Raw genomic sequence first — 15,202 nt, 5'->3', positions numbered from 1 at the left:
TATGTTCTTTGGTTTTAGATTTTATTGCACACTTGTTTTCTGTGTACATACATTTTATGAAGTCATACACCTTACCACCAAGCCCACTTTGGAGAATTTTGTAGAATAGCCCTTCATGCCAAATAGAATCAAATGCTTTTTTAAAGTCAATAAAGCAAGCAAAGATTTTGCCCTCTTTTTTTTGGTGGACGTGTTTATTAATTAGTGTGTGTAAGGTGTATATATGGTCAGTAGTGCGATGGTTAGGGAGAAAGCCAATTTGACATTTACTTATTACATTTTTCTCTTGAAGAAAGGTTTGAATTCTTGAATTCAAAATGCTACAGAAAACCTTTCCCAAGTTGCTGTTTACGCAAATTCCCCTTCCGGAGACATTTAAAACGCCACCTCTTTAAGGAATACCTGGGATAGGATAAAGTAATCCTTCTACCCCCCCCCCCCCCCCCCCCCCCCCAAAAAAAAAGTGTAAAGTGGTTATCCCACTGGCTATAGGGTGAATGCACCAATTTGTAAGTCGCTCTGGATAAGAGCGTCTGCTAAATGACGTAAATGTAAAATGTAAATGTAATTATTGGGGTCTGATTTGTCTCCACTTTTGTGGATAGGGGAGATAAGCCCCTGGTTCCAGACATCAGGGAAGCAGCCAGAAGTTAAAACTGTGTTGAACAACTTAAGCACAGCATTTTGCAACTCAGGTGTGCTGTTTTTCAGCATTTCATTTCTGATGTTATCTAGACCACAAGCCTTCTTTGATTTTATAGATTTTAGCTTTTCATTTAGTTGTTGTTGGATTTTTTTTTTTTTTTATGACCGATTCAAGGATGTTCAATTTTTCTTGAATTTCTAATTGGTTCTGTTGTAAGTCATTTTGTTGGATGTTTTTGTATAGATTATCAAAATAAGTTTTCAAAATTCCTTCATCTTGACTGGCTAATTCTTGTGGCTTTGTCATGCTTAAATTGTTCCACATGTCCCAGAACTGATGTTGGTCAATTGCACTTTCAATTTCATCAAGTGTCTTGTTGGTATAATTCAATTTCTTGCGTTTTAGTGTATGTTTATACTGTTTCAGAGTTTCAAAGTATTCATATCGTAGATCTGGGATGTTTTGCTGCTTATGTTTTTCATTTGAAATTTGTCTTAGTTGTTTTCTAATTGTTTTACATTCGTTATCAAACCTTTTTTCAGAAACATTTTGTTTTTTATTTCTGATGTTGCATTTCTTTGGTTTTCTCAAATTTGCTTTCAATGCTGCTTTTTGGAAAATGCAATTGATGTTTTGAGTAGCCGAAATGACACCTTCTTTATTGTTTTGGTATTGTGAGTAATTGAAAAACTGTATAGAGTTCATCATTTCATTTGAGTTCAATGTTTCAATGAATCTCTCTGCACTGTTTTGAGCCCATCTGTACGATTGGTTCATGTTGTAGAGTTTATTCGGCTGTTTTTTTGAATGAATATTGCCGGTTAATTTCTTCAGAAACACGTTGATCTGACTGTGATCTGACAATGGTGTCTGTGGTCTGACAGTGAATGCACTAATGGAGGAGGTTTCAATGTCAGTGATGGCATAATCGACTACACTTGTCCCAAGAGCTGAGCAGTAAGTAAACTGACCTAAAGAGTCCCCTCTGATTCTACCATTAAGCATGTACAGGCCTAAGGCTCGACAGAGATGCACTAACTCCTTCCCATTTTTGTTCAGTATTTGGTCAGGACTGTTTCTATTATTCATAATTGGGCTACTGTACAAGGAGGGGTGTCCCAATATGTGGTGGTTACCTCCCGCATCAGTGTAGTCAGGCTCAGAACCTGTTCTTGCATTGAAATCTCCACAAAGAAGCACTTTACCCTCTGCCTGAAATTGAATGATTTCTGTATGGAGATTGTCAAAAAACTGATCATCATAATATGATGAATCTGAAGGAGGAGCATAAGCTGCACATATGTATACATTATTGTCACAATAGATTGTATCTTTGTTAAGTTTTAACCAAATGTGATTAGTACCTTTTTTCATTTCATTCAGTGCTAAGTCCTGCTTATGCCAAATGATGATTCCACCTGAGTCTCGGCCCCGTTTAACATTTTTATGTTTGATTGATGGTAGTAAACTTTCTCTATAGCCTGAGGGACACTGAGTATCTATGTCTCCACGACCCCATGTTTCCAGTAGGATTATGATGTCCTGTCCCTTGATGTTTTTAATCAATTCTGGATTTGTTGTTTTATAACCAAAATGTGAAGAGTACAGGCCCTGGATATTCCAAGAGCTGATAGTTAATGATCTCATTTATAATAAGTGATATTCACTGGTTTGAGTAAAGTACATTGAAAAATAATAATAATAACAATAGTTATATATATATATATATATATATATATATATATATATATATATATATATATATATATATATATATATATACATACAGTGGGGAGAACAAGTATTTGATACACTGCCGATTTTGCAGGTTTTCCTACTTACAAAGCATGTAGAGGTCTGTAATTTGAATCATAGGTACACTTCAACTGTGAGAGACGGAATCTAAAATAATAATCCAGAAAATCACATTGTATGATTTTTAAGTAATTAATTTGCATTTTATTGTATGACATAAGTATTTGATCACCTACCAACCAGTAAGAATTCCGGCTCTCACAGACCTGTTAGTTTTTCTTTAAGAAGCCCTCCTGTTCTCCACTCATTACCTGTATTAACTGCACCTGTTTGAACTCGTTACCTGTATAAAAGACACCTGTCCACACACTCAATCAAACAGACTCCAACCTCTCCACAATGGCCAAGACCAGAGCGCTGTGTAAGGACATCAGGGTTAAAATTGTAGACCTGCACAAGGCTGGGATGGGCTACAGGACAATAGGCAAGCAGCTTGGTGAGAAGGCAACAACTGTTGGCGCAATTATTAGAAAATGGAAGAAGTTCAAGATGACGGTCAATCACCCTCGGTCTGGGGCACCATGCAAGATCTCACCTCGTGGGGCATCAATGATCATGAGGAAGGTGAGGGATCAGCCCAGAACTACACGGCAGGACCTGGTCAATGACCTGAAGAGAGCTGGGACCACAGTCTTAGAGAAAACCATTAGTAACACACTACGCCGTCATGGATTAAAATCCTGCAGCGCACGCAAGGTCCCCCTGCTCAAGCCAGCGCACGTCCAGGCCCGTCTGAAGTTTGCCAATGACCATCTGGATGATCCAGAGGAGGAATGGGAGAAGGTCATGTGGTCTGATGAGACAAAAATAGAGCTTTTTGGTCTAAACTCCACTCGCCGTGTTTGGAGGAAGAAGAAGGATGAGTACAACCCCAAGAACACCATCCCAACCGTGAAGCATGGAGGTGGAAAAATCATTCTTTGGGGATGCTTTTCTGCAAAGGGGACAGGACGACTGCACCGTATTGAGGGGAGGATGGAAGGGGCCATGTATCGCGAGATCTTGGCCAACAACCTCCTTCCCTCAGTAAGAGCATTGAAGATGGGTCGTGGCTGGGTCTTCCAGCATGACAATGACCCGAAACACACAGCCAGGGCAACTAAGGAGTGGCTCCGTAAGAAGCATCTCAAGGTCCTGGAGTGGCCTAGCCAGTCTCCAGACCTGAACCCAATAGAAAATCTTTGAAGGGAGCTGAAAGTCCGTATTGCCCAGCGACAGCCCCGAAACCTGAAGGATCTGGAGAAGGTCTGTATGGAGGAGTGGGCCAAAATCCCTGCTGCAGTGTGTGCAAACCTGGTCAAGACCTACAGGAAACGTATGATCTCTGTAATTGCAAACACAGGTTTCTGTACCAAATATTAAGTTCTGCTTTTCTGATGTATCAAATACTTATGTCATGCAATAAAATGCAAATTAATTACTTAAAAATCATACAATGTGATTTTCTGGATTTTTGTTTTAGATTCCGTCTCTCACAGTTGAAGTGTACCTATGATAAAAATTACAGACCTCTACATGCTTTGTAAGTAGGAAAACCAGCAAAATCGGCAGTGTATCAAATACTTGTTCTCCCCACTGTATGTATATATATCTATATATATATATATATATATATATATATATATATATATATATATATACACATACACACACACACACACCATTACACATCACTATTGTTATAATACCAGTGCCAATAAAATAAAGGATAGTTGTAAACAAATTAATAAGAATGGCCCAAAAAATAAGTACAATGCAATGCAATCTGCAACCCTGTGTGTGTGTGCGCGTGTGCGTACGTGTGAATTAAAGGGTCTGTCTAGCCCAGTAGTCTGCATATTAGATGCAGTAGTTGGCGCACCTCTCCTATCTCTGATAGTTCTAGGTGTCTTTTGCCAGAGGTTACCTCAGCATATGTAGGCTGATGATCTGAATGATACATCGTGTGGACTGCATCATGTGGTGTACTTCTCTGAGGGACAGTGTTCTGCCCGACCCTGGAGTAGTGGTCAGTTCTGTGTTGTGATGGGCCGGGTCCAGTAGAACTGTGTTGTGATGGGCCAGGTCTAGTAGAGCTGTGTTGTGATGGGCCGGGTCTAGTAGAGCTGTGTTGTGATGGGCCGGGTCTGGTAGAGCTGTGTTGTGATGGGACGGGTCTGGTCGTGCTGTCCTGAGGCGGGCCGGGTCTGGTCGTGCTGTCCTGAGGCGGGTCTGGTCTGGTAAATCTGTGCTGTGTTGGGCCCAGTCTTGTAGAGCTATGTTGTGGTGGGCCTGGTCTGGTAAATCTGTGCTGTGTTGGGCCTGGTCTTGTAGAGCTGTGTTGTGATGGGCCTGGTATAGTAGAGCTGTGTTGTGATGGGCCGGGTCTGGTAGAGCTGTGTTGTGATGGGACGGGTCTGGTCGTGCTGTCCTGAGGCGGGCCGGGTCTGGTCGTGCTGTCCTGAGGCGGGTCTGGTCTGGTAAATCTGTGCTGTGTTGGGCCCAGTCTTGTAGAGCTGTGCTGTAATAAGCCGTGTCTGGCTCTTCTCTCCTGGGGATGGTGGGGGTACTGTTGTTTCAGAAGGTGGGGCAGGGGGGCTCTGTTGCTGGGGTGATGGGTGTGTGGGTCCCTGCCAAGTGTTTCATCCTTTAGGTCCTTAGCAAAAGTTCTGACACTGTCCTGATCAAGATGTACATTATCGTATAAGTGTTCACATGTCAGAGTGGGATGGTGAGCCATTCTAACGTTGAGCAGTGAGGCACAGTCCACAGTGATCTGTTGATTTATTTTGTCGATCAACTGTCCTGGGAAGTATTTTCTTGGTAGGAGGGTGGACACAACTATATTGGTTGTTGGAAACATAGTCTGTGCCCGTTCTGCTACTCTTCTCACTGCCCCAGATACATTTTCACCTTTGGCATGAAGGTCGTTTGTGCCAGTGTGGATGATGATGTTGTCGGGGGTGTCAATCCTGGTCTGACTGAGGAGCTGCATTGCACTGTCAGTTTTAGGACTTATACACCTGGTGTCTAGGGAATAATCTTTCCTGGACTAAGGACTTCCCATTTGAATCAATAAGGATTGCAGTTGTGGGTGACTGTCTGGGTGGAGCAGACTGGGAGACTGGTATTCTGACCTGGGCTGGAGCAGACTGGGAGGCTGGTTGGCTGACCTGGGCTGGATAAAACTGGGTGGCTGGTTGGCTGACCTGGGCTGGAGCACACTGTACTGGAGCAGACTGGGAAGCAGGTAGGCTGACCTGGTCTAGAGCAGACTGGGACGCTGGTTGGCTGATCTGGGCTGGAGCAGACTGGTAGGCGGGTGCAGTGTCATCAGGCTGTGTGGTGGAGGCCATGCTGGTCTCAGGTTCTGCTTGTGTTGTACCAGGCTGGTGGACATGTTCTCTAGATGCAGAGGACATAATGCTGGTTGAGGGTGACAATGTACCTCTCTCTCTGCTCTAGCTCCTTTCTTGTTGTGCTCAGATGGTCTCTGAGGTCATCATTTGTCTGACTCAGTTTGTCCATTTTGCTTTCTAATTTAACAATAGATGCTCTGCTCTCCTCCCTGAACTGTTTCATCTCTTATTTTAGTTTCTGGACAGTGTCCTCCTCTTGAAGCTTGTTCTCTCTGAGTTCTATGACCTCTGCTTCGACGAGAGAGAGAGAGAGTGTTGTGGAAACGTTGCATAGCAGGTGTTCTTGGTGTTGTAGGCATGTCCTTGGCTTTGTCTGCTGCAGGTGAGGTAGGTAGAGGGACACTGAGGGCTTCTTGCTGGGTCACAGAGACCGTTGGGGCCTGCTTTTTTCCATCTCCCTCCTTGACTTGTTCCTCAGTTTCTGAGATGAGTTCAGCTTCTGCTTTTAGGGTAGCAAACATATTCTCAAAAGCCTGGAGGCTTGAATCATTGCCTTCGATACAGTTCCATTATTATATAAGTTTACTGTTTGATACGTGTTGCTCTGGTCAGCTTCTTCAAAAATGCTGATCTGACATCCTTGGCTGATGCCTCTCTTTTTTGAGAAAGGGAAATTGTTGCAAATAACTATTTTCCATATGTGCCCTCTCCATATGTGCCCTCGTTTGGTATTAAATATTAAATGTGTTCTTATTTTGCAACTGGTAAGATCTGCAAACAGGCATTCATGGTTCTGTCCCATCATCAAACCTTTGAAACTTTTCTTAGCTTTCTCCGTCTGGATGCCTGGTGGGTAAACAATTTCCATAGCAGCGCTGTACACAATGTTGCAATAGAAGCGTTGTTTCTTGTATTATTCTTGTGTCTTTTAGAGGACTGTTTTACTTTGATGTCCTTTGTCTTCTGTCCTTATTTTGTCTTATTTTGTCTTTCTTTTCTTCTGTTAACTAGATATTCTTTGTTAGCTAGCTAGCTTCTTCCAGGAGAGTCCCTAGCAACTGCTTAGCAACTGGTAAACAATTCAGCTAGCTAAGATAACTGTAAAATTTTATGATAAATAGTTACTTTTTCAAAAGCCTTTCTTCTTTGTTTGTTGCTTGTTTTGTCTCTTATTCAGTCTTGCAGTTTTCTTTTGTTTTTTTCCGATGTACTTCACTCTAAAAACCATATACATTTCAATATTTGTAGGAGCTCATTTTTTCAGCTGCTGCTGCTCTCTCTCTCTCTGTCTTTCTCTCGCTCTGTCTTTCTCTCTTTCTCTCTTTCTTTCTTTCTTTCTTTCTTTCTTTCTTTCTTTCTTTCTTTCTTTCTTTCTTTCTTTCTTTCTTTCTTTCTTTCTCTCTCTCTCTCTCTCTCTCTCTCTCTCTCTCTCTCTCTCTCTCTCTCTCTCTCTCTCTCTCTCTCTCTCTCTCTCTCTCTCTCTCTCTCTCTCTCTCTCTCTCTCTCTCTCTCTCTCTCTCTCTCTCTCTCTCAGTTCCACTAAAATCTTATCTGTTGTAATGTTGTTTCTTGCTTGATTTTTCATCTTTATCTTTTCACAGTACCCACTGCCCCGCCTCAGAACGTGGCCATCCAATCAGCAACGGCCACCCAGCTGGACGTGACATGGGAGCCTCCTCCATTGGATACTCAGAATGGAGACATCCAGGGATACAAGGTGAAGAGGAGGGTTTCACAAGGATGGAGTTACCATATAATTCTAATCATTCTAATCATCATTGAAATGTAATGGCAGTTACATGTTTTTGCTTCTCTTTAATCCCAGTGGGATGTAAAGGCTATCTTTGCTGTGAGCTAACATGTGTCTGTTCTCCATATCTCCTCCTCCTTCGCCCTCCAGGTGTACTTCTGGGAGAACCAGCGTAAGAATGAGACGGAGAGGCTGCGCACCCTGTTCCTGCCAGAGGGAGGGGTCAAGCTGAAGAACCTGACTGGATACACCACCTACATGATCAGTGTGGCCCTCTTCAACGCAGCAGGGGACGGGCCCCGGAGCCCCCCGACCAGGGGCCGTACACAACAGGCCGGTAAGGGAGGGACACACACACAGGAGCGGTCTATCTTAAAATGAAAGGAAAGCAATTCTATTGACTCAAATTCAAATTACTCCTCCAACTCCCACAAACCATCCACAGGTTTTTAACTGTGAGCTTTTATACGCTGCACCTAATTGTTGCTGTCAGCATGCCAAGCCAGATATGTGTTAGAAACCACACGGCATAAACATCAGTTCCCTATCAATGACCTCCTTCAGTCTCTTGACTCATCCGCTGGTTCCCTGGACAGTCTGGTTTGGTATAAGATGGTATGAAAATGTTTAGAGGCTGAAAGTCATTTTTTTTCTCTAAGCTCCTTCCTGTGGTTTCTTGGAAATGCTTTGTCTCTGGCTCAGTGTTCTAAATAGCAACAGAAGACAGTCGCCAGATAGTATTTCCCTCCAAATATATTTTTCCCTCCCTTCTGTACAGTCACTGTAGAAATGTGTTTTTCATCCGATCCCCTCGTAAAAAGGAAAATGTTTGCAGTTTTCTGTGTTTCATATCTCAAGCGGGAGTGGGGGGGGGGGGGGGGGGTGAAAGGGGGGTGGTAGATGCATAGGGGGCTGTAGAACACAGAAGCAGGTGACAAGCGTGTTGAGGAGAGGAGATGCACAGGACTGATAGCAGGAGGCTCACCACACAAAAACGCCTGTTTTTCAGAGGGTTACAAATAGTCTCAACAACTTTAGAGAACAGGAGATCTGTGTTCACTGTGCAGTAGTAGTGTCACCAGCTCATCTATGTCACTGTAGCCTATAGGAATATGATGGTATGATGGCTGTCATGGGAATAAATAAATGACACTAAAAACAAACAACATGTCCTAAATAGTTTTTGCTAATACTTTCCAATCATCACTCAGATTGTCCTGTGTTCTGAGGCCATCATAAGTTGTCCTGGGTTCTGAGGCCATCATAAATAAATTGTCCTGTGTTCTGAGGCCATCATAAAAAGACAATCCAAGATGTAGCACTAATGTTTATGCCCCCTAACCCTTAACATTTGACCCCTGACCTTTGTGTCCTCTGAACCCAGCCCCCAGTGCTCCCAGCTTCATCCACTTCAGTGAGCTGACCACTACGTCGGTCAACGTGTCCTGGGGTGAGCCCACCTACCCCAACGGCATTCTGGAGGGCTACCGGCTGGTCTACGAGCCCTGCACCCCCGTGGACGGTAAGACACCCACCTCGTCATGTCCCACATCTCACCTCACATCTGACACAATTAACGTCCATTTCTGAAGATGCATCCCAAATGACACCCTATTTCCTATGTAGTGCACTACTTTTGCCCTATATAGGGAGTAGAGTGTAATTTGGGACACAAGCTGAGTCTCTCACTGTATGAGGCTAAACATCAGCTAACTTAATAACTACATTGAAAACTATATTTTTCCATTACTGAGTGAGTGGTGGCCATCATTGCCTTTGTTGACACCAAATAGCATGCTGAATCAGTTGATAATGTTGCTATGTTAACCCTTTTAATTAATTTCCCATGTATGTCCCAACAACTGTTGGAGTGTGCCTATGTCAGTTTGTGTGTGTGTATGTATGTGTGTGTTTCATGTTGTTCCAATCCATTCCCTGGGTAATAGCCCCACTCTAAATGTGGTGTGTTTGTCTAGAATCTTCCGTGGCCTGTGCCGACTGTCTTCACTCCCCCTCCCCCCCAGGCGTCAGTAAGATAGTGACGGTGGACGTCAAAGGGGCCCCGTTCTGGATGAAGATCAAGGATCTGGCTGACGGGGTCACCTACAACTTCAGGATCCGGGCCAAGACGTTTACCTACGGGCCTGAGGTGGAGGCTAACATCACCATGGGGCCTGGGGAAGGTTTGTCTACCTCTGGCTGTCTTTGTAGTTCACTGAGGCCCACATTATAACTTGCAATATGCACACTTAGCTCAACATTCTGTGCAAATCTTCAATTAACATCAATACAAGGTTTACAAATGTCAGAGTGTGCTGATCAAATCAAATCAAATCAAATTATATTGGCCACATGCGCCTAATACAACAGGTGTAGACATTACAGTGAAATGCTTACTTACAGCCCTTAACCAACAATGCATTTATTTTTAATAAAAAAAGTAAAATAAAACAACAACAAAAAATTGTTGAGAAAAAAAGAGCAGAAGTAAAATAAAATAACAGTAGGGAGGCTATATATACAGGGGGGTACCGGTGCAGAGTCAATGTGCGGGGGCACCGGCTAGTTGAGGTAGTTGAGGTAATATGTACATGTGGGTAGAGTGACTATGCATAAATAATTAACAGAGTAGCAGCAGCGTAAAAAGATGGGGTGGGGGTGGGGGGGCAGTGCAAATAGTTCGGGTAGCCATGATGATCTGTTCAGGAGTCTTATGGCCTGGGGGTAGAAGCTGTTGAGAAGTCTTTTGGACCTAGACTTGGAACTCCTGTACCGCTTGCCGTGCGGTAGCAGAGAGAACAGTCTATGACTAGGGTGGCTGGAGTCTTTGACAATTTTGAGGGCCTTCCTCTGACACCTGGATGGCAGGAAGCTTGGCCCCAGTGATGTACTGGGCCGTACGCACTAACCTCTGTAGTGCCTTGCGGTCGGAGACCGAGCAGTTGCCATACCAGGCGGTGATGCAACCAGTCAGGATGGTCTCGATGGTGCAGCTGTAGAATTTTTTTAGGATCTGAGGACCCATGCCAAATCTTTTCAGTCTCCTGAGGGGGAATAGGCTTTGTCGTGCCCTCTTCACGACTGTCTTGGTGTGTTTGGACCATGATAGTTCATTGGTGATGTGGACACCAAGGAACTTGAAGCTCTCAACCTGTTCCACTACAGCCCCGTAGATGAGAATGGGGGCGTGCTCAGTCCTCTTTTTTTTCCTGTAGTCCACAATCATCTCCTTTGTCTTGGTCACGTTGAGGGAGAGGTTGTTATCCTGGCACCACATGGCCAGGTCTCTGACCTCCTCCCTATAGGCTGTCTCATCGTTGTCTGTGATCAGGCCTACCACTGTTGTGTTGTCGGCAAACTTAATGATGGTGTTGGAGTCGTGCCTGGCCATGCAGTCATGGGTGAACAGGGAGTACAGGAGGGGACTGAGCATGCACCCCTGAGGGGCCCCCGTGTTGAGAATCAGTGTGGCAGATGTGTTGTTACCTACCCTTACCACCTGGGGGCGGTCCGTCAGGAAGTCCAGGATCCAGTTGCAGAGGGAGGTGTTTAGTCCCAGGATCCTTAGCTTAGTGATGAGCTTTGAGGGCACTATGGTGTTGAATGCTGAGCTGTAGTCAATTAATAGCATTCTCACGTAGGTGTTCCTCTTGTCCACGTGGGAAAGGGCAGTGTGGAGTGCAATAGAGATTGCATCATCTGTGGATCTGTTGGGGCGGTATGCAAATTGAGTGGGTCTAGGGTTTCTGGGATAATGGTGTTAATGTGAGCCATGACCAGCCTTTCAAAGCACTTCATGGCTACAGTCGTCAGTGCTACGGGTCGGTAGTCATTTAGGCAGGTTATCTTAGTGTCCTTGGGCACGGGGACTGTGGTGGTCTGCTTGAAACATGTTGGTATTACAGACTCAGTCAGGGACATGTTGAAAATGTCAGTGAAGACACTTGCCAGTTGGTTAGCACCTACTCGGAGTACACGTCCTGGTAATCCGTCTGCCCCTGCGGCCTTGTGAATGTTGACCTGCTTAAAAGTCTTACTCACATTGGCTACGGAGAGCGTGATCACATAGTCATCCGGAACAGCTGGTGCTCTCATGCATGCTTCAGTGTTGCTTGCCTCGAAGCGAGCATAGAAGTGGTTTAGCTCGTCTGGAAGTCTTGTGTCACTGGGTAGCTCGCGGCTGTGCTTCCCTTTGTAGTCTGTAATAGTTTTCAAGCCCTGCCACATCCGACGAGCATCAGAGCCGGTGTAGTACGATTCAATCTTAGTCCTGTACTGACTCTTTGCCTGTTTGATGGTTCGTCTGAGGACATAGCGGGATTTCTTATAAGCATCCGGGTTAGAGTCCCGCTCCTTGAAAGCGGCAGCTCTACCCTTTAGCTCAGTGCGGATGTTGCCTGTAATCCATGGCTTCTGGTCTGGGTATGTACGTACGGTCACTGTGGGGACGACGTCATCGATGCACTTATTGATGAAGCCAGTTAAGATTAGGCACTGAATATGCCATAATATCTTTGAAAGTATATTGAGGCTGCCTGACCCTCAAACCTTTCTCTAACCTTTGACCCCACCTTTGACCCCATGCAGGAGCCCCGGGCCCCCCTGGAGAGCCCTTCATCTCCCGGTACGGCTCGGCTCTAACCATCCACTGGGCCAACGGTGACCCCGGGAGGTCGCCTATCACACGCTACGTCATCGAGGCCAGACCCTCAGGTATATACACCCAACACGTGACATACTGGACTCCACTGCTTGACGTATTCCTTTTAGCTTCTAGTGGAACAAAGAGCCTCAGCAGTGCATCTGCAGTGAACCCTGTCCATGTTCACATACTGGACACTTCCAGATTGATCCACAGTTCACATTCTTTCCAATCATGCAATCTCTTAGCCCGGCCTCATACTTGCTTGGACAGGAATGATCTGACTAAGAATAGAGTGTCAATGTGGTTCCACAGATGGTGATGCTCACTCTCTATTATTTTAATGGAGTATTGATTGAGGTGCAGCAGAGCTTGAGACGTAGTGTCAGGTTTAATCTGTGATTGGGAAAGGGGGTAAAGGGGGATACCTAGTCAGTTGCACAACTGAATGCATTCAACTGAAATGTGTCTTCCGCATTTAACCTAACTCCTCTGAATCAGAGAGGTGCAGGGGGCTGCCTTAATTGATGCCCACGTCATCGATGCACGGGGATTGACAGCCGTACAGAGGGAATAAAGGGAGGCACAGAGGGAGGGATGGATTACACTACCAGTTTCTTAAAGGACAGGGGAAGAGGGGGACAGGGAGTTGGGGGGTACTAAGTCCCAGAGGTTGAGAGTATGGGACTGACTGACATGGTGGGAAACCCCTGTAGGCAGCAGCGGCTTAGCCTGGTATGGATTACATTGATCTCCCTAGAGCAGGGGTATTCAACCTTATGGTTTTCTGTCATAGTCAGGAAAAACTGCTGGCGCACTACACATTCAATTGATCCTTCAGATCTTCACTTCTTCACTACTGACAGAAACGTTAAATGAACTCTTGGTGTTGGCTGATGTTCTTGAGCACTCCATAAACGCTGTCAAACTCCAAATAATATTTATGGTTATTAGCACTTATGGATTCTGGCAGCCATTATAAAAGCAAACATTAAACATCCCATAATAGTCCCTCTTGTGAATCATACCTTCCCACATTTTGTATCCTTATTTATACCTCTCAAAGACCAGAGAGCCCCATACAGATTATGGGAGATGTAAAATGTATCAATTGCGTAATGTGTATTGTGGTATGAGTTACCTTGGACATTGTCAGATTGTTTTCATACCATAGGCTTTTAAACAAGCTTTTATATCAATGAGTCTCGTTTACCACTCTGTTTTGTCATGTCTGATTACTACTCATCCAAATACCTTCTTCTGCTACTACTTCTACTCTGCCAACAGATGAGGGCTTGTGGGATATCTTGATCAAGGACATCCCAAAGGAAGTAACATCATACACCTTCAACATGGACATTCTGAAGCAAGGGGTTAGTTATGACTTCCGGGTCATTGGAGTGAACGACTACGGCTACGGGTCTCCTAGCCCACCCTCAACCTCCATATCTGGTGAGTTATTTCATATATCTACATTATGTCCCAGATGTCACCCTATTCCCTAGTACACTACTTCTGGCCAGTGCTCATAGGGGTGCCATTTGGGACACGCACTAGTCATTGAGCTTAAGGTTTTCATGTTAATCAATGACAATCTTACTTCATTATATAGAATATAAGACTAATCAGCATAACACAAATATCGCACAAACAGTCATTTTCAGACACTACCTTTGCATTTGTGCTCCCTGCCCTGTCCTTGTGTTTAGTCCCGCTGTTATATGTGCTCTTCTCCTCCAGCCAAAAAGGTGGCGCCATTCTATGAGGAGTGGTGGTTCCTGGTGGTGGTGGCCCTGGTAGGTCTCATCTTCATCCTCCTTCTGGTCTTCATCCTCATCATCAGAGGACAGAGCAAGAAGTACGCCAAGAAATCTGACTCAGGTGAGCGGCAGTGACAAAGATGTCATCGACATGATATTACTAGGCAACAAGGTCCTTGTTATGGTTAGGTTTTCGGTAGTATGGAAAGACGGATCGATGGAGGGAGGGAGGGAGGGAGGGAGAGAGATAGAGAGAGAGACAGCTGTAGAATAGTAGAGGACCTACAGTATCTAGTCTGCTCCTCTCTGACATCAACGGGTCTCTAGTTGTGCAGTCTGCTCCTCTCTGACATCAGCGGGTCTCTAGTTGTGCAGTCTGCTCCTCTCTGACATCAGCAGGTATCTAGTTGTGCAGTCTGCTCCTCTCTGACATCAGCAGGTATCTAGTTGTGAAGTCTGCTCCTCTCTGACATCAGCAGGTATCTAGTTGTGCAGTCTGCTCCACTCTGACATCAGCAGGTATCTAGTTGTGCAGTCTGCTCCTCTCTGACATCAGCAGGTATCTAGTTGTGCAGTCTGCTCCTCTCTGACATCAGCAGGTATCTAGTTGTGCAGTCTGCTCCACTCTGACATCAGCAGGTATCTAGTTGTGCAGTCTGCTCAGGCTGGGGACAACGTTTCTGACAGACGAAGCACAAGAGGTCCTTTCTCCTCTTGTCTTCCTTCTCTGCTCTCTACAGACCCCCTGTAACCCCCCTCATGGAATACTGGACCAGTCCAAGTTAACAGATCAGTTTATTATAGTGACTAAATGTTTTGCAGAATGACAGCTTCGCCCCCAGATGCCTTTGGAGGGTCTGGTATGTCAGGGGGGTAGTTGATGTTTGGACCCTTGCCTTCTCGTAGATTCCTACTTCACTCGTAGGCAGGGACTATATTCTCATACTGTAGACCCAGGCCCAATGGAGTCTGCTGATCAAAGCTCTCGCTAAGAAGGGGGAGGGTAGGTCAGAGGGTAGGTCAGAGAAGTAACAACACAAATCAGTTTCAGATCAGCGTCTTTACATCAACATCAGCTGATAAGGCAATTTACCTAGACTTTGTGGGTTTTAGTTTAGGTTTAAAGGCTGTGTTTTTGTTGAATCTTGTGGAGTCTATCATCAATGTTTAGATGCCTGGCTTCACTCGCCAAATATAGTTGTGATGACATTCTGGAATCACTCCAGTCACTCCTCTAGTTTCTATGGAATT

The 15,202-nt window shown here is 44.8% G+C and overlaps 1 protein-coding gene across 1 annotated transcript in view; it reads left to right on the top strand.

Annotated features, from left to right (window-relative positions):
- Positions 1-15,202, top strand: part of LOC311136145 (protein sidekick-2-like) — a gene marked incomplete at its 3' end in the record, with an annotated part of 226,685 nt that overhangs the window by 187,409 nt on the left and 24,074 nt on the right. Inside the window, exons 35-41 of the mRNA XM_084170234.1 lie at positions 7,401-7,516; positions 7,700-7,886; positions 8,934-9,071; positions 9,574-9,732; positions 12,137-12,262; positions 13,479-13,643; positions 13,932-14,072. Of these exons, the coding sequence (XP_084026360.1) occupies positions 7,401-7,516; positions 7,700-7,886; positions 8,934-9,071; positions 9,574-9,732; positions 12,137-12,262; positions 13,479-13,643; positions 13,932-14,072 (1,032 nt within the window). The remainder of the gene's footprint in view (positions 1-7,400; positions 7,517-7,699; positions 7,887-8,933; positions 9,072-9,573; positions 9,733-12,136; positions 12,263-13,478; positions 13,644-13,931; positions 14,073-15,202) is intronic.

The sequence above is a fragment of the Coregonus lavaretus genome (genome assembly GCF_964263955.1).
Source record: "Coregonus lavaretus genome assembly, chromosome: 1".
NCBI classification, from domain to species: Eukaryota; Metazoa; Chordata; class Actinopteri; order Salmoniformes; family Salmonidae; genus Coregonus; species Coregonus lavaretus.
Note: the sequence above shows the minus strand (reverse complement) of the source record. Positions and strands in the feature narration are given on the sequence as shown.